Source organism: Procambarus clarkii, chromosome 34 (genome assembly GCF_040958095.1).
Source record: "Procambarus clarkii isolate CNS0578487 chromosome 34, FALCON_Pclarkii_2.0, whole genome shotgun sequence".
NCBI classification, from domain to species: Eukaryota; Metazoa; Arthropoda; class Malacostraca; order Decapoda; family Cambaridae; genus Procambarus; species Procambarus clarkii.
The window spans coordinates 42,061,204-42,081,674 of record NC_091183.1 but is presented as its reverse complement, the minus strand read 5'-3'; the positions used below and the strand labels follow the sequence as shown (position 1 = coordinate 42,081,674).

Genomic DNA, 20,471 nt, shown 5'->3' with positions numbered 1-20,471 from the left:
TATTTAAAAATTTGAAAAATATTAATTTTACAACGAATTTTGACCAAAAACGGAAAATATAAAATATAACTGTAAATATAAAATTCCACACAATTGAAATTTAAAATATAATCATTCTATTAACATTTTTGACAAAGCAAATGTACGTAAATTTACAAAATTTTAGCCAAATCTAATTACAATTACGAAAATAAAACATAAAAAGTGTTTTCCTACAATATTATTGGCAATGACTATAGAACAGGTTTAAATATAATTTTACTTTAATAGATTCTTATTCTATGACGGAAAATAAAACCCATAGATTTATCTAAACTTCCCCAAATTCACATGCACCCAAAATTTGCCAGTGCAGGCTACTGAATATATGACCCTGTATGACTAACCATCCTGTGAGATGGGGACTCTTAGTATCACTGCTACCTTATTCACTCTCGTGTTCATTATGCACCCAGAGTTTGTCGGTGCTTATCACATGCCTCTGTATAACTAACCATCCTGTGTGATGGAGATTTTTAGCATCACGTAGGTAGTTTTTTTTTTACACACTGTGTACTTCCCTTCATATAGTCTAGAGTAGCTGCACAAATGTGTCAATAAAAAAATAAGAAAATTACGAATAAACTTTTATATATAAAATATTAGGGGGGTACCCCACTCCCCCTATCTATACTTGTCTATTTCTATTTCTACCTATCCTTATCTTTCTCACTCTAGCTACCCTCTATCTCTTTGTCCTCCTACCTCCACAAGTAGCCCTGAAATTATCTTATTTTTATCCATTCTAATTTCTTTTCAGTAACAACTCCACGTTAATTACACCCCACATTTCACACCTGACTATGAAAATAGCTTAGAGGTGTTTATTATAATTGCTAATATTTCTTACAGCATTTAACTTAGGCCTCCCGACTAGCCTATGTCCGTTCCGTACCTCATCCCCTGCAAATTTGGACAAACAAATAAACATTTTCTATATGTCTGTATAGATTTTCCTACACCATTTTTGGTAATTGATGTATAATATTAATAATTTAACTTGGAAATTTCACGAGCCTCCAGACAATATAGATAATGTAACAAACTAGGCTGTTGTAAGAATTATCCAGAGTGGTTTATCGACAAAAGAGAATGGGAAGCTGAGCCCGCATGGTGACCTGACCCCAGGGGATTCGCGGTGGAAATAACCAACGCTTTGTTCATAGCTGCGTATAATGAATCATCCTATAGTATTCAGTAATTTAGAGAAAATTAGCCTTTATTCATTTTGCATTAAAATTGTATGGTATAATAGTACTGGATACAATATCAAGAGTATTCTAATTATTGAGTTTAAGTCACCATCAGTGACGTCACGAATCAGATCTAACTTGTAAGGCGGAGTGACCGGCGGTCATAGGTCAGCAGGGTTGACAGGTCTACGATTTCTCAAAGTTTTAATAACCATTTTTGTGATCGGGAACAGCTCTGCCGTAGATGTTTGTGTAATTTAATTTCAGTAAAATAACTCAACCAGTCTGGATCAATTAAGTACAACAGAGGTTAATTGTTATAACTTAAACCTGGCTAGTAACTTTGTAAAACTTTACTAGGCGGAAGGATACAATGTTCTGTCTGGGGTAGACGAGACAAGGGAGAGATCAGTGTGGAAACGGGAGCAGCTGGGATAAGAGGTCAAACATCTTACCTCTCCCCAAGACCAGCCCAACATCTAGCGCTGGTCGCCCAAGGTATAGTTGCTATTGTTAATTATAGGGATAGTCTTCTCATTTGCCATTCAGGTCAAGTAGGGAGTGTTAAAGTGATAGGGAGTGAACATATTTAGATTTTGTTTTAGTTTTCTTTTAATAAATTAAATTTGTTATTAATTTGCATTTTATTGTTTCCATTTGGTTATGTGTATACTTGTCCTGGTCACGTGGTCCACACGAGGCAGAGTTGGATTGGGCGCCGATTCTAACATCGAATCATTCCCGTGTAATTAATTCCACACTCAAGGTCATCGTTTATAGTGGGGATCAAGCCCCAAGGTTGATTAATTAGCGTGATCGATCCAGACCTCGATCATTGCTCTTGTGTTACTGGTCTGGTGGTGGCAGCGTAGAGGCGACTCTAGGGTTTTGCTCAGAGCCTAGGTCACGTCATACTGGGTGTAGAATCCTAAGTCGGTCAATCGTCTTAGGACCACGTGGCGTGGAGTTGGCTTTGGTAAAAGTTTTGGAGTCCCTTGGTAGAGAATAAAAAGTAAGAATACGGGTAGAGGGAGTAGAAGGAAGAGAAGTAGAGAGAGGAACCCTAACCCGTGTTACAATAAAAGCACAACAAAACACCAAATATTTATCCATAAAGAATAGTGGGTTACGTTTAATATCTTTTATTTGATAAACATGTTTAAGCTTTCGTTAATTCTCGTACGTCTTATAAGCAGTAAATGTATTCTCATTTATTATGAAACTTTGCATGCATGTTGCCGTATGGATTTGTGAGCCCCTTGAGGGACCTTAAATCGACAAGGGTAGAAATAACCTAAGCTACTCTGTCCTTTTGAGATGTGTTTCATTACCTCAATAAACTTACTTGAACTTGAATGTTGCCACAATAGAAATAACAACGCTCATGCAGTATTGGAAACGCTAAAACTGAACTCCGTCAAGTTTAACGATGTAGAATGTTGTTGTTGTGACCTAAATATGTTATGGATACTTCACTCACTGGTCAGTAGGTGCAGAGGAAGGTGCTGTTACACTACTTCAACTGGACTTCACCAGTGCCTGAGTTATGGTTTTACGCGGGTGAGTGTCATGTGATACGGTACCGTATAGCCTCATGTTTCTATGTGTATTTAGTGTTTGTATTTTATATAATGTATTTATCGTGTTTGTATGTGACTTTACTAGGTGTGATTCCGGAGGGTACGCTTTAGGTCTGGGTCCAGCATTTAATCCTTGGCTCGTCTGGTGTGGTTAATACCTACAGTGGGCAAAACAGTAGGCTCTAATCCAGATGGTTCCGTGCGAAACGTGTCTTTACACATAAAAAGAATGTTGAAGAAAAGTTTTAGTACAAAGAATTTAACTGGGAGCACCATCTATATAGTGGCCTCGGCGGGAACAATACCAAAATTCAGACATTAACCATGAGGGAAAACGAGTTTAGATACTGAAAAAAATCCATATGCAGTACATGAATTAAAACTGTGAGATGCATAGAGATTCAACAACAACAAATAAGTGCATGAAATCTTTGAGAAGTAGATATAATATTGAGAGAGAGAGAGAGGGGGGGGGGTTCATGGATGTGTGGGGGTGAGTCAGGACGGCCACACAATGGAGAGTATCCGGGGTAGAGAGACCTTGTGTCACCGCCTCTAATGACCTCATCTCTCTCCAAACACACACAAACAACTACAAGTAAAGATACCTCCCCCACACAAGCACATAACCTGTAGCGCAGTTAGCAACCCAACCAAATGAACCCGGGTTCAATTCCTGTGAAGAACAAGGCGTTTGGGGGCATTTCCTTGTTTACCTAACAATAATTAGATGGCAGCGAGTTATGTAATTGTTGTGGGTTTCATATTGAGAGGTCAGTCATTCTCATAGGGTGACCTTGACAAGTTTAACAAGTTTTCTGGCACCGACAACGCGAATCCTCCCCCTAAACTTCCCCCACGCACGAAACTTATATCTAGTCTACAACCAACAACCTCTTCCGCATACATTACTGTGTGCTGATTCCACGGATCAATGTCCCTACGGCCCGATCTTTGACTAGATCTCCTGATTGATGATCTGGTCAACTAGGCTGTTAGACGCAGCTGCTCTCAATCTAATCTCTGAGTCACAGGCCGGTTAATCAGGTATCCTTTGGAGGTGTTAATCTAGTTCTCTTTTGAACACCACGAGAGGTCGATTAGTTATGCCCCTTATTCTTAGAGGGAGATTATTCAAAACTCTTGGTACCTTGATGTTGGTAGAATTGTCTCTTAGTGTACCTACTGCATCTGTTTGAATGGGCTATGTTGCACTTCCTGCCATGCTTCCTGGTCTCACGAAGAGTTATTTCAGTGTGTAGATTTTGAACAAGCGTAAATATGCATCCCTTTCCTGCGGTCTAGAGATAACAGTTTTAAACATTTTAAGTGGTAGCAATAATTTAAACGTTTTATTGAATGGATTGGAGCAGTAAAAGATCTCTGAGCGTTCTCCGGGAAAGCAATTCCTCTAGCTTTGAATGGGCTGTTATTGTGCACTAATAATATTCCCCCTAGAGAATACCAGTGCCTTAACGTACGATCATTGGTCTGACAATAACTTCCTTCCCCCACACACAAACAAGAACCTCCTCCGCACACAAACGCAGAGCACACTCCTGCCTCGCCTGCGTAGTGCGCCAGCTGGTCTTCAAAATTTCTGCTGTACTTCGTTTTAATAATATAATCATAAGTATTACCACACGCAGACAGAGGCTCAATTAACCTAAATTTGTGGAGACATTGTACGGACAAAGTTCTTATGTGCGCTAACTCTGACGTATTCAAACTTGAAGTAGAGGAGGGTAGAAATAGCCTAAGCTTCTCTATCATTTGTTTATGTATCTTATTATCTAAATAAACGTACTTAACGTGTACATTATTAGATATGTACATCATCTGGCGTGTACAATTTCTGATGTATATGCACTTGCATTCTATGGCTTTCCATTGATGGGAACAGAACAGAAACAGTCTCCGTGGTGTAGTGGTAAGACACTCGCCTGGCGTTCCGCGAGCGCTATGTCATGGGTTCGTATCCTGGCCGGGGAGGATTTACTGGGCGCAATTCCTTAACTGTAGCCTCTGTTTAACGCAACAGTAAAATGTGTACTTTGATGAAAAAACGATTCTTCGCGGCAGGGGATCGTATTCCAGGGACCTGCCCGAAACGCTACGCGTACTAGTGGCTGTACAAGAATGTAACAACACTTGTATATATCTCAAAAAAAAAAAAAAAAAAAAAAAATCCTGTTAGAAAATTAGTAGGAGCCATAAGGATTCAATCCCGCACACTGGGTACTGATTTTCTCATTGATACATCACGTTAATACTATTTCTTTGTGCATTAGAAAGCTTGTTATTCTTATCGTGGCCCTCCTATAGATCTAGGTCTCTAAGCCAGCGATTGACCTTCCCTAGGATGCGTCACACAACAGTCGCTTAACTTACAGATATCTACTTACAGCCCAGCTTCCCAAATTGTTATAATGTCACAAAAATGAGGTACTAAATTGCCCGAAACTAACCGAGGTTCGGCCAATAGGAAACGTGACAGTCCGTCAATTTTGAGAGCCGCTACGCCCTGCCTAGAAGTAGCATAAACCACCCGATTGTGAGCTTGTGCTAACTATTGCGCGGGAATTAATATGAACATTTATGTGCCATCTGACACGGTTGTTGTTAAGATTCATATAATAAAAAATTCTTAATTTTTCTTCCGGATTTTGCGATATATTTTTGTGTAGGCCGTTGAGCTTGATGCTCATAACTTAGAATCCTAGGATTGTGTACGGGCCAAGTCGTGTTCCTGGGTGGGAAAACAGAGGTCACCCACCTAGGGTTAGCTCAGGGTATTAGTCTTCACACTGATACAAAATTCAGAGGATGAATTGTCCACTGGAATAGAACAATTTTAGACAGTTGAACTTGCAAGTTTAAATTCGGATGTGACCTTGGCTCCCCAGTACCATCCAAAATCTGTCCCGGCATTAAAGTTATGACGCCATAGTGACTACATGGCTAGGGAGCCGGTGGCTGAGTGGACAGAACACTGGACGCGTGATCCCGTGGTTCCGGGTTCGATCCCGGGCGCCGGCGAGAAACTGGGCAGAGTTTCTTTCACCCTGATGTCCCTGTTACCTAGCAGTAAATAGGTACCTGGGAGTTAGTCAGCTGTCACGGGCTGCTTCCTGGGGGTGGAGGCCTGGTCGAGGACCGGGCCGCGGGGACACTAAGCCCCGAAAATCATCTCAAGATAACCTCAAGACAGATAACATGCACATCATATATTTAACCCAAAAGTTGATCTATTTTCGTTTGGTTAGCTTGGGTTAGAGTAGGAGTGTTTAGAGATGACTTAGACAAGCCAAACATTTCTCAGATCTTCGACCTTACTCCAGCTTAGTCACCTTAGGTATCTGACCGTTTTCATTCATTTTTTTTCATTCCTCCTCGGCGTTGATTGTAATCAGCGTCGAATGTTGTGAACAGGGGAATGATAATTCCAAGAGGAATGAGAAGAATAGTGGTGAAAACGCTGGCAGTGAATCGAAGAGGGTGTTGTTATAATTACAGCTTAAACAAAGGTACCAAGATATTGTGATGAAGTGAAGGTGTTGGTTGGGATGGTAATGGTAGTTACAGCGGCCATGACGTGTCAGTAGTGGAAGTTTGGTGACATCCGGCGATGAGTCAAGCAGCGGAGGGTCGGGTCACCATTCATTACCCGATTACCGAGGGGTGGGACCTCACTTCGTGGTAATGCCTGCGCAAAAGGGACACTCACGCTGGAGCCATGTGGCTGCCCCTGACGACAGTTGGGGCACCCCTTGCACCAGGAATACGCATGTGAGAGGGAGGGAGATATATTTATTCATTCATATATAACTTTACCTTGCGCTGGTTTCGAGGATCAAAGTCCCGGCGGCTCGGTCTCTGTTTCTGTGCATCAAATGACAGATGTGTATTATATATTAATTGTATTATATGGAATTTAACTAATTATTAAAAAAATTTCTTAAATAAAATTATCCTCTGCTTAAAACTAAAAGTATTAAAACAAATTTTTAATAAAATTATATATTTTACTAATATTTTAAAATTAAATTTTACTAAAATTTTAAAATTAAATTTTACTAAAATTTTAAAATTAAATTTTACTAAAATTTTAAAATTAAATTTTACTAAAATTTTAAAATTAAATTATACCAAAATTTTAAAATTAAATTTTACCAAAATTTTAAAATTAAATTTTACCAAAATTTTAAAATTAAATTTTACCAAAATTTTAAAATTAAATTTTACCAAAATTTTAAAATTAAATTTTACCAAAATTTTAAAATTAAATTTTACCAAAATTTTAAAATTAAATTTTACCAAAATTTTAAAATTAAATTTTACCAAAATTTTAAAATTAAATTTTACCAAAATTTTAAAATTAAATTTTACCAAAATTTTAAAATTAAATTTTACCAAAATTTTAAAATTAAATTTTACCAAAATTTTAAAATTAAATTTTACCAAAATTTTAAAATTAAATTTTACTAAAATTTTAAAATTAAATTTTACTAAAATTTTAAAATTACATTTTATTAAACTTATTCAATTTTACTAGAATTATTCAATTATGTCCGGTGTCTTCAAGTTCACTTCCATTTCAATTAAATATTTTATTTGTATTTAATGCAAAGAGTCTCTCATAGTGCATGTTTTCCATGACCATGGGTCCATTTTGAGGAAAGCCTGGTCACTTTTGCTTATATTTAACTTTACCCTGGAGTACTAGGTTACTTAACCTGTGAGTGAGCATACCACTATACATACTGTGACGGTATGTTAACTCTCAAGATGAGTATAGGGTGCACAATAAACTACCACTTACAGGATGAGCATAGGGTGCACAATAAACTAGCCTTATAGGATGGATATGGAGTGAATTAGCGTTTCGGCAAGTTCAAGTACGTTTATTGAGACAATTAAATACATCTCGGAGGGATAGAGTAGCTTAGGCTAATTCTATTTCCCCATTTTGGCAAGAACCAGCACAAATGAAATCCCTGGAGACTGATGTTCCGGGGGCGGGGATGTTGGGAGACGACGCTTCCAGGAACAAGGTCAGCTGGGCGGGTTCACAATGTTTGGTGGATAATTTACTCACTGACGAGTGTTCTTTCCCACAGTTTACACACGCACACAGTTTACACACGCAGTTACAGCCCCGCTCCTGTGCCAGGTAACTCTACTACGGGCTCACCGTGCTACTTGGAACTTTTTGTTCCAAGTAGCTAATCTTAAACAACAACAATGTTCTTACCTTCATTCCTTCCCCTCACCTCTTCCCTCCTTCCCACACCTCTCCCCTATTTCTCAGTAACCGATTATGGCCCTCTGGGGCCCACACATCGAAATTACATGCAGACTATATAAATAATTGATGTACTTCAGTTTTTGCCATAACTAGAAGTAGTAACAGATTAGCCAGGATAGCTGGAGGCAGTAGCCGGTGTCTTGCTAGGATAGCTAGAAACAGTAGCAAATGTCTTGCTCTGATAATTAGAAGTAGTAGTAGATGTCTTCCTCTGATAACTAGGAACTTGGAAGGTGCGTAGCAGGAAAGTGAACCTGCTCCCAGGTACAGGGTCGCATTGTTGAGTCACTCACCGCTCAAGCGCTAACTCCCGGTAAAATGATTTAAGCAATACTCACGCGTGCAATTTACTAGATGCTTGCAGAGCGCTGACGAATGCAACATTGTGTCTTTGTATGCTGCCGGGTGTAGCGTTGGGTGTATGGTGCTTGGTGTGTAGTCACTTAGCTGTTCTATGTCTAGTTTGAGTTTTGACCTCTTGGATTCTGTCATATTTACCTTTGATGGTTTAGGAAAGAAAGCCTATAAGGCTTATCGAGGTCCCCCTAGCCAAGAGCATGACTCTCCGCGCGGTCACCCTTCCAGCTACTGGCCAGACCAAACGGCGCTTAACTTGAATCACCAAAATGTGCACATCATCTATTACGCATGCTCTGTACATGCGTACATGCTCTGTAATGGAGTATGTGTACACGAGTTGGATACGTACACGGTGCCAGCAAGTGTAATTGACTAATTGGTGATAGAGATGGATATGGGTGTCGGTATGTAGGAAGTCCGTGATTGGCCTGCCAAGGTCCCCCTTAACCAATGTGGAGGCTGTGTTCACGTGCTGGGAACTCATTCAGTCCCGTGTGTGTGTGTGTGTGTGTGTGTGTGTGTGTGTGTGTGTGTGTGTGTGTGTGTGTGTGTGTGTGTGTGTACTCACCTATTTGTGCTTGCGGGGGTTGAGCTTTGGCTCTTTGGTTCCGCCTCTCAACTGTCAATCAACTGCTAATTACCTAAGTGTAGTTACAGGATGAGAGCTACGCTCGTGGTGTCCCGTCTACCCAACACTCTTTATCATATAACGCTTTGTGGTGTACAGATTCCTGAGCCTACTGGGGTCTATCATATCTACATTTGAAACTGTGTATGGAGTCAGCCTCCACCACATCACTGCCTAATGCATTCCACCTGTTAACTACTCTGACACTGAAAAAGTTCTTTCTAACGTCCCTCTGGTTCATTTGGATACTCAGTTTCCACCTGTGTCCCCTTGTTCGCGTACTACCCGTGTTAAACAGTTTATCCTTATCAACCCTGTTAATTCTTCTGAGAATTTTGTAGGTGGTGATCATGTCTCCCCTTACTCTTCTGTCTTCCAGTGTCGTGAGGTGCATTTCACGCAGCCTTTCCTCGTAACTCATGCATCTTAGTTCTGGGACTAGCCTAGTGGCATACCTCTGAACTTTTTCCAGCTTCGTCTTGTGCTTGACAAGGTGCGGGCTCCATGCTGGGGCCGCATACTCCCGGATTGGTCTTACATATGCTGTGTATAAGGTTCTGAATGATTCCTTACACAGGTTCCTGAAGGCTGTTCTGATGTTAGCCAGCCAAGCGTATGCCGCAGATGTAATTCTCTTTATGTGGGCTTCAGGAGACAGGTTTAGTGTGATATCAACTCCTAGATCTTTCTCTCTGTCCGTTTCATTAAGTACTTCATCTCCTATTCAGTATCCTGTGTCTGGCCTCCTGTTTTCATCGCCTCGTTTCATTACCTTGCATTTACTCGGGTTAATGTTAATTTGTTGTATCATTCCTTCAGTTTGTTCAAGTCATCTTGTAGTTTCTAGATGTAACCCTTCTCATATTTTGTTGCATCATCAGCAAACATTGAGAGGAACGAGGCTATACCTTCTGGAAGATCATTTACATAGATGAGAAACAGGATGGGCCCAGGTACAGAGCCCTGTGGAGATAGAGAAAATATGAGAGTCAAGGAAGAAGATCCACCGAGGAGAAATGAAAGAAAAGAGTGCAGATAGAAGACAGTAGAAAGAGAAAATAGAGATGGAGAAGAGAAAGGGAAGAAGGTAAAGGAAGGAGAGGAAATGTAGGGTGAGAGGGTGTTAATGTATGATAATGGGCAGGAGAGGATCTTCTTAGAACTTACAACAATCTCGGCATTATTATACTCTAAGAAATCTTGAGTCAGCAGAGATGCCTTATGAGCTTGTTCCTGATTATTATTGCATCTGTTGCTTCGAACATGCATACATTGAATACAAAATAAGAGATACATCCAAGCACATACATGTGCATATACAGAGTTACGCTTACATACACGTGTACACACAAGTCCTTGCCCGAAATACTATGTGTATTGGTGGCTTTAGGTATTATATGTAGCTCTATCTATAAATCCTACATTATGTTTGTAACTAACTCATCATCTATGTATGTACTTTTCCTGAATAAAAAAAAAATGGAAAAAGTCCATGGAGGCATCATACACACTCGAATACACGAAGAAGCACCAGAGTGTTAATGATATTAATGACCGAAAATCCATTTGTTTTTTTCGTTCAGACGAGTGCAATTTTGTGTTTTTACTGCTTTGTGTTCCTTATCTAGAGCTCGAGGCCCACCTCTCAGGATTGGTCGTATGAGTAAGTTCATTATCAACCACACACGTTAAGTAGGCTGAGGTTCAAGTTCAAGTAAGTTTACTGAGAAAAGGAAATACCTCTCAAAAGGAAAGCGTAGCTTAGGCTATTTCTACCCTCGAGACTGAGGTTACTTTCCTTATTCGAGAGTCCCGTTAAAGGGTGACCCACATATCTGACCATTATCATCCTACACTCAGTATTGGCCCAGTGACTTTCAGTTTCTTCCTCTCGCTGAACACTGGTCTCAGGTAGGAGCTCCAGTGATATTGCGTCACGGGTTTGCTGTTACCGTGGCCAGTCCTCACTTAGAAAATCTGTGACGTATTCAACAATGTAACCAATCACAGGAGCCGGACGAATGACGTCAGTGTAAATGAAGGGTTATAAATGCCAGAGTCAGCGGAGTCTGACACAGTCGAGAGGATACTGTTGTTTGTGGTAGTGTGTGTGTTTTACATCTTGTTTAGAATACCTTTCAAGTTGAGAAGATCTTATCAGTTTCGACCAGCTATAATATCAGCCGAAAATATATAATAATATCTGTATGATATCTATACAAAATCAAACGCACGCATAATGATGAAGATATTGTAAGTGTTTGAAATTTCGTCTGGCCGCGGAGGGGGGGTGGGAGGGAGGACCACATTTAGTTTTTATATTATTGTGTCCTTTTTGGGCTACCTGTGTTGTGTATGTGTACTCACCTAGTTGTGCTTGTGGGGGAGGGGGGTTGAGCTCTGGCTCTTTGGTCCCACCTCTCAACTGTCAATCCACTGTGTGTATGTGTGTGCGCGCGCGCTTACCTGTCAGCAGGTTACCTGTACCTGCTTGATGTGTTGTGTTATATCTATTGTGGGTTCAAATTCCTTGTAGAATCTGGCCTTAAAGGTGTAGATTGAGGTGGCTTCCATTTGTTGGCCACCTGTATTCGGTTCCAGAATTTCCTTTTTATTTCTTTTAACTCATTTGCGTTTGCAGCTTCCATTTATATCCTCTTGCCCTGTGTGTGTGTGTGTGTGTGTGTGCATATATATACACACAACCAAATGTACCTTCTTGTATATCAATACATAAAGTGTGGTGGTGTGTTGCAGGTTGGTGGGGGCAGCTGTGGTGGTGGCCACCCTGGGCCATACGGTCCACCTGGGCCGCACCTGTCCGTCCGTCTTCCCCTTCCCCAACCTCTCCGTTGACAAGGCAAGTACTCCATCAACATGTTTATTGCTGCTCAATATACCTCTATACGCCATACATGATTCATATACACTGTCAAATATTTTTATTGGTAGGGAAGGGAACTATCAGGGAAAGCCCCAAGCCAATACTACTATATAACACTTGGAAGGGGTCAGGATAAGGATTTGGGAGAATGGTATTTTATGGCAAGAAATTATAGTGGTTATATGCATGTGTGTCTGTATGTATACTTATGTATATGTGCCTGTAAGGCGAGCTTCAGTTCATGGGGCCCCTGCCTTTTAATCTACGGTTGTTTATTGCAATTTCGACCCACATTTTATCGTATCTGCTCTTGAAACTATGCATGGAATGAATCTGAACTACTCTTGCAACCTGTCCTCTCACTTAATGTATCACTATTTTCACACTACCGACTGCAGTATAAAAATTACCGTGGTTTGGTAACATAAAATACTGCAAAAGTCACGCTTCCTTGATGACTTGGGTGTCTTTCCTGGGTTCTTACGCTTGTGGATAAGCACAACCACTAAACACTACGGTTGACACACCGTGAGAACGGGCTGAAGGAATTGCTTTGTTACATCCCTACGGCTCGTCTGAGTGTCTAGCTTCTACCCTCGTCCTGTCTGTGATCATGGTGGCTACTTGATCATTCCATCTCTTGCCCGTCTTTGCTCGAGCATTATGATGGCTAGTTTCCTCAGTTTGTACTGCAGCTCTCTAAGTTCACAAGGCTTTCTACTTTGTTTTGTACTTTGTCTAGTTATGCTTTTTGCTTTTTTTAAGATTAGGATGACACACGCACGTGTTACACATCCTAGTACTGGTTTAATATAGATAGTATGCACTGATATGCATAAGAAATAACATGGGGTCCTAGTGGTGTTCCCTGTGGCACCCTGCTTGTTTCTTCCATATGTTCGGATTTCTTCACTATCATTACTACTGTCTTATGGGAAGGGGTTGGATATGGACTACTACTATCACTTATTGAGTGTTGAACTCTTGCACAGTTCAACACTTCCAGTTAATACATCTTGCTTCTCAAGTTTGTGAAGTATTTTCCTGTATATGTTAGCGCATATATATATATATATATATATATATATATATATATATATATATATATATATATATATATATATATATATATAAAATACAAATTTTCTTGTGGTCATGGAATGTCTTTCACAAATGGCACATGAATCACTTTTGGTAGTGCACATTCCGACTTTTTTTCTAGTGTGAAGTGTGACGAGACATCCAGACTCTCGCAAGTCTCTGGCCAAGTGGGTAATGTCCCTTAACCCTCACATTACTCACCAGGCGGACTAGTTTGTGGATCCACGCCGCTGTTGTGGCTCTTGTCATGCAGCGTCCGCTCATTTAAAGTAATTGAGTGGTCTTAGTAAATTTAAATGAGGAAATGTATATAAATGTTTTAGTAACTTGTAAGTCCTCCACTTTCTCTGATGTTGTATTATTAACCACAATCTGTACATCTACACATCTAACTCATTCTTCCCTTTTTGTTTACTGCCTCCAATTCTATGTTTAACTCGTAGTCTTTTTGGGGGTGAATATAAGGTGCCTGACTTCTGTCATGACTAGTTCTCTAATTTTCTTTTCACTTCCTGTATGTATCAAGTTCAAGTACGTTTACTGAGAAGGTAAAATATATCTCAAAGAAACAGAGTAGCTTAGGCTATTTCTAGCCTCCTGCCATGTGTGTATCTCTCCACATTTCTTTTTTAGTTCATTAATTTCACTTATTCGGAATTTCTTCCGTTGGAACAGGTAGGACTTCTACAACATTAAATCTGTTCAAAAATGTCTATCCAACGTATAAAATGTTTACACTTGAGTATCACACACTCAGCGTTACTTGAGTGGCGTATGAGTGTACCTCATTACTCTGCTAACTCCGTTGAGCTTCGTCTTCCGTTGCAATGCTGGGCATGACACGGTTTCTTAGTTTATATTCAACATTATTACTGTTAACACTCATTGTTATATGTAATCTCATCAGTGTTATTTATATGTTATCCACTAGTAAAAATAACTGCACAAGTTTAAGAATTGTTTTATCCATTACAAATTTGCATGTGCAGGTTGGTGCCTCTGTATGACTAAGGTAGCTACATAAATGCCCATGGTAAAAATGGTGTCTGCTACCTTTTTATAGAGTAAAATTACAAAATATATACCAGTATATATATATTACAATACCGCAGTTGATTACTACTGTTTTATCACATTCTCTTTACACCCAGTTGTAAGTTTCGTCTGAAACACTGAAGCGATAATATTAATGCTCTCTAACCATTCTAAATTTCAAATACATCAATCATGTAACTCGTATTGTATTAGTTATAAATGCAAACGTTTATGTTTTAATGTTTAGGTGTTGGGGATGTGGTACGTGGCGTACAAGTTCGACACGGACAACACCTGCTTGGTGTGGAACATCACTCGCGGCCAGCTGCCCGACACCCTGTTGGTGAAGGAGACGAGGCAGCTGCCACTGCTGGACCTGCTTGGCGTAGATCACACCCACGCTATCACCGCCCTGGTTGACATTCCCAACCCGGAGGTCCCGGGCAAGATGCGGATACGCTGGCCCACCTGTGAGTATTGCAGAGATATATTCGAGCAATTATAAGAAAAGCCGCCAAACCGAGAAGACTTTGTACTGAGAATAAGTTAGTGAGAGTGAATGGGCAGCCCGTCCTCCCATTCCTCCCAAATATACCTTCACTCGCTATTAAAGACTGGTGCTTACTTATTTACCACTATTTCAGTAAATTCTTCTTGTTGACAAACTTTTGGTGACCAGCCGTCAAATGCTGGCTAACAGTCTGATCAGGTTAACAGGTAAACAGAAGTGATCAAACATCGAGCATAGTTAACAAAACAAAAGCCATTGTATATTATAATATTACTTCAGAGGTAATTTTTTAACATTGTGCTTAAATTTATATAACAAAATACCTAAGAATCTGTCTGATGATTATAACAGACTGTAATGTGTTATGTAACCAGAATTTGTAATGTGTATTGTGGAAGACCCCCACTTTATGAATGCTGTCCCCAGCAGCACTGACGGGCAAGGCTGACTTCATCGTCTTTGACACCGACTACGAGAGCTACATGGCGGTGTTCGAGTGTGACCGCGCCGGCCTCCTGCACCGCCGGTCAGCCACCATACTCTCCCGCACCCACAACATTGACGATATGTTCGTCAGCAGGGTCAGTGCTCACTCACCTGCTGTACTGTACTCGCCGTCCTTGCTGCACTCCACACTCCCCTGCTTCACTTATCTCTCTGGCTTCACTCAACATTCCAACATCCCTGCTTCACTTCACTCGCCATCCTTGTCTCATTTGCGGACCTTGCTTCACTCGCCATCCTTGTCTCATTTGCGTCCCTTGCTTCACTCGTCATTCTTGCTTCACTTGCCATCCTTGCTTCACTTGCCATCCTTGTTTCACTCGCCATAGATGTTAGCTGGCATTAGTCATGCCTCTACTGGACGAGTCGAACACCTGTGCAAGGGGATATATACACCGAGAGGTACAATTTGCTTCTTAGCAGTCATACGCTGAGTTTCCTTTAGCGATCCACGGTATTCAGAAATAAAGTATATTTGGTATTCGGTAAGTAAGCTAGTGTTACGGCCTTAATAACCCCATAAAAGTACAATAGGCCTCAATCCCCAACACAAACTATCAAGAGTGTAAAGTTTAGATATACAACAGGGAAGCACATACAAGCACAAGCTTAGAGGCAGACGGGGAAGTATACCTTCTGGGCCAGATGCTCTCTTGAATGACTTCCAGAATCAACTTGGTCAATTTGTAAGGGGTGTGTCATAAAACTGGTCAGAGGAGAAACACGAACACGGGAGACATTTCCCGTCACGCAGGGTGCAGTCGCACCTCCACAGATCTCCAGTATCAGCTATTGATACTGGTAATGGCTCAAAAGGGCCACCACTTACGGGCTATTCATGCCCGTGCCACCTCTTGGGTGGTTTAATCTTCATCAATCAATCAAACACGAAGGCTGGAATCGCAAATTTAATCCTAAGTATAAAATGTTAAATTTACATATATTAGCAATATATGTAAATTTAAAGCAATATATGTAAATTAAAGAGACTGGTGCTTACTTATTTACCACAATTTCAGTAAATTGTTCTTGTTGACAAAATTTACATATATTAGCAATATATGTAAATTTAACTTTAAATTGGTTTACAATTTAGTTTAAAGTTTTAATTGAAGTATGTGTTTGGTAAGACGGTTAATGTGTTTTAGGTGCGACGTCTGCTGGACACGGCTGATGTGCGACACTCTGCTCTCTCTACAATTAACCACGACTCCTGCCGACGCTCTGGGTAAGCTATAATAAACCTATAAGATAGAATAACATAGGTATCATATAGGAACACCTCTGTTCCTCATAGGTGTATCATAGGACACCTCTGTGAGACGGTGTCCAGGGTAAGCTATACGATCTCCTCAAAACTCACTCATACTCCTCGTACTAAATTTAAAACAGCAACATCACATTTCAACACCTTTTTTTGCATCTCGCCCTTAACTATGCAAAGAACCATTTTGTTTATATACAAGGAAATCACAGTAGTGATATATCAAAGAGAAAATCACTAGAGTAGAGCGGGGATTGAACCAGCGCCTATGAGAATGCCAGATGCGTCCTATACCTCTGACCCACATAATATAAAAGCTATTTAACTCTGAAAACTACTGTGTCCTCTAAGGATTGTGTAGGCACCGTACATACTCCAGAGTGGGGTATTCGTAAACACTGTGGTAACAGGTGGTTTGATGGGGGAGGGGGGTGAGGGTATTGTTTCTCATGGTAATGGATTTGCTCTGAAGACGGGCTTTTGTCTTGTCTGTCCAAGGTTGGCGGCCAGATGATTAGGGCTAGCCTCGCCCAACTTCCACACATGAATCAAGTGGGGTAGGAGCCTGTCTAGTCATAGGCCAGTGTGACCATATCAAAGAGAAATGCTTTAGGAAATATTGACATTTATAGATACCCCTCCCCTGCCCCCCAATGCGATTTTTATGCAGTCAAGTTTGAAATATTGGTTGTGTTCCCACAGAGTTGGTTTAATGTTTCGTAATTTAAAAAAAAATATGAAAGAAGGGGAAAGACGGGAAGGGGGATGGGGTGCAGAGGAGGGGAAATGGGGAGAAGAGGAGGAGAGGGGAGGACAAAAAAATTATCAGTAGCATCCTACTAACTTGGTTATCCCAAAAATTATCAGTAGCATCCCACTAACTTGGTTATCCTACCGCAGCTACCTACCCTAAAGGTCCAACCACTTCCCCACGCCACCTTCTGTACTTCTCACATGCTAGAGCCAACAGCAAATATTATATGAGCATGGACACTTACAGCTATTACTCCTCCCAGACAACACAATTGGCACGTGGACGAGGAACTGTTCGGGTTGCTACCGGGAGTGGACGAAGAGGAGGTGCGGCGACGCGTGTCTGCAGGCGTCGTGGACTACGATATCTCGCAGCTGGAGATTGTTGGCGAGGGTGTCGATTCTTTCAGAGGAAGCCTCAAGAAGGCTCAGGACCAGTCGAAGAGTGATCAAACCAAGCCTTCTGTGTGATAAACATAATGTACTTTTCACAGACCTCTAAGCTGGTAAAGCTTGTCTAACACAGATATGTCTTCCAGTGTCAGCAGTCGTTTCATACCCAACCTTACGGCAGTACGTCAGGACGTACTCAGAGGTCACAGGAACGATTTTAGTCAATAATATTATCATGCAGAGTTATCGACACGTCATAGGGATTCTATAGGAATGCACTGCTGCAACTGTGGCAAAAAAAGTAGACCTTCAATCACAAGGTTACTTCAGAAACGAGTAATGTGCCTTATAGTTACACTTTCAACTGAATATATCAAGGCCGGACATACACGCAGTGTCTGGTTACATAGTGCTACTGAGATTATACTTGGCAGCCAAGAGTCATCTTAGGACCAATACGCATGGCTATATTAGAGATATAGGCTGTTATTGTGAGTGTTCTCAAATGTGCGTGCGTACCCTAGTGATAACATGGAGACTGCCGAAAAATATATACTTGATCTTTACTAAACGTTCTTGAGTGTCTGGTGCAAAACCTGGCAGCTGCTGCTGTTTACAAGACCACTATACCTTTAGATGAAATATATAATAGTAAATTTTATCATTTGAAAATTGCAGAAAATGCAACAACTCTCCACGCCATGTAAATAATTTATTTAATTTAATAAGTAATATTTATGCTTAAACTTAGAAACGGGTTTTGGCTTTATTGGAAAATAAATTTATAAATGCATGTTAAAAAGAATCTCAGGTTTTGAATCATAGAATATTAAGCCTATTGGTAACTGGTGAAGGACTGGCAATGATGGTCTTTGAAATGAAGTTCCTCGACCATAGTGGAGTCTGTAAAAGAGATGTTTTAACACTAAACCATCTAAACCAAAGATGTTTTAACACATGATGACAAATGTTCCTGCTGTGTTCACTGACATGCTACAGAGTCGGTAACATGTAGTCTCACATTAAAATCTAAAATATACAATATGTATATATATATATATATATATATATATATATATATATATATATATATATATATATATGCTAGTTTTTTGAAGATGCTGGGTTCCAGGCTAATTGGAACAACTAGAGACCTTAGAGCCGCCAGTTTCCTCTTTCAGCGCCTTAGTGTGGCGACCAAGAGAGGAAATGCTCACTGCATCCATGGTTCCTACCCGCCATCTGAGGAGCTGGATGAACTCTACAACCTGTGACAAGTATCCTTGTACCCGACATGTAACCAATCTTGTAACCCTTTTTGTGTAATGAAATTTTAAAACAAAGTGAGATATACATATATATACACACATAAAAAGAATAGGGGTGGTAGGAGAAGAAAATATCAAAATGTTCAGTGAGGATCCACAAGGTCTTCTCTGAGTACTCTTTATTTTCTTCTCCGAGGCTATGGGTCCCTACACTTGCACCAGAGTTGGTACTTCTATATATATATTATACTGTATATTTTGTTTTCTATCCTTTGCAGATATTTTCTTGTGAATATTACATATTTGGTATGTCAGACACGAACATTCTGAACATGTGGAATGTCAGTTACAATCTGAGAGCGTTCTAAGGGAGCTAACTAATTATTAGAGGAATACATTGAGCTTTGTAGTGGTTTGTAAGTTAAACAAATTCCTTAATATTAGTAACTGGGGTTTATATTGAAATTTGCAGTAATTTGGAAGTTAATAATAAGAATAATTAATAATTAACAAAGAATATAAAATTGACGAATGATAGATGCATTAACAATTTTCAGAATTAAAAAGTGACAGACGTATAGTCAATTTTAGATTAACATTAGTGGACATACTCCAGTTAGTGTTGTAGAGTATGACCCAGTTCCTTATCACAGTTTACACCGAATGTTTTTAGTGACTGTGTGCAGGTGTTGTTTTGTAACACGCACAGGATGCTATAGAGCGTCCTGTTGACGCATGGGCTGAACCCTCAAGTGTAAACATTTTGCCCGGGACACCTTCGACTATGACAACAATTGCCTTTAATATTACTCAACAGCGGCATCAGGAATTGTTGGCCAAGCACTTCTGTCCTACCGCGAGAACAGAAGCCGGGACCTCTCGGCTGTAACCCAACTAGAATTATGGTCTCTACAATTTCATCGAATTAACTCCATTTTTATCACAAATGTCTAAGAAATATTTAAGTATTTCATTAAAAATTATGTACTACCAGAAATCTTAGCCCAAGGAAGATAGTGATGTGTTTGTAAACTTTCCACCGCCGCCCCATGAATGGATGGATGTAGGGGTTAGTAAATCAATATTGAGCGTAATTAGTTCATCACAAATGTCAATGACTTTGATTGGAGATAATTGTTGTAGTCCATTATGCTATAAAACTGGTGAACTATACAATAAACTATGTAACTAGCTTATCAAGACTATAATTAACTTACCTGCCCTGAGAGCCACTACCTCTCCAGTGGTATCGACGGGGGATAAGAGGCCGGCGGCTTGTTTACTCCCTCCCCCTCCCCCATTGTTCCTGAAGCCGTAAATGTCATTGTCTTGTCAATTACGGCTTCGGCGGGTAGGCGGTTCCATGGGTTTATAACTTTGGGTGAAAAAGCATCTTCTGTTTCGTCTTTAATTACTTTGCAAAAACAACTTTGGGGGTTACAAGACATGTATTGAGGTGCATCATAAATTAATTAAACTAACTGATTTTTGTCCATATAATGTTAATTCATAAAATGTCATCCACACTTCAGTGGAAATATGCTTTCCACTTATATATGGAAACTTTCCTTATTAAGGCTACTTACTCAATAGCTGGGTTGATAGAGCTTCTACCTCACACACGTGGGGTACATGATTCGAGTCTCCTAC

At 40.1% G+C, this 20,471-nt stretch overlaps 1 protein-coding gene across 3 annotated transcripts; it reads left to right on the top strand.

Annotated features, from left to right (window-relative positions):
* The first annotated feature begins 2,718 nt into the window (after nucleotides 1-2,718).
* On the top strand, nucleotides 2,719-20,017 carry LOC123762121 (apolipoprotein D). Of its 3 annotated transcripts, none has more exons than XM_045748466.2 (6): nucleotides 2,719-2,792; nucleotides 11,866-11,968; nucleotides 14,376-14,598; nucleotides 15,066-15,220; nucleotides 16,292-16,371; nucleotides 17,424-20,017. In XM_045748466.2, exons 1-6 carry the CDS (start codon nucleotides 2,779-2,781, stop codon nucleotides 17,629-17,631), a joined length of 783 nt encoding a protein of 260 aa, XP_045604422.2. In that variant the 5' UTR covers nucleotides 2,719-2,778; the 3' UTR covers nucleotides 17,632-20,017. The 3 variants fall into 3 exon arrangements, with proteins under 3 accessions (XP_045604422.2, XP_045604418.2, XP_045604423.2); XM_045748462.2 differs by lacking the exon at nucleotides 2,719-2,792 and adding an exon at nucleotides 11,171-11,361; XM_045748467.2 differs by lacking the exon at nucleotides 2,719-2,792 and adding an exon at nucleotides 11,172-11,361 and having other exon boundaries at nucleotides 15,069-15,220.
* The last annotated feature ends 454 nt before the right edge of the window (nucleotides 20,018-20,471 follow it).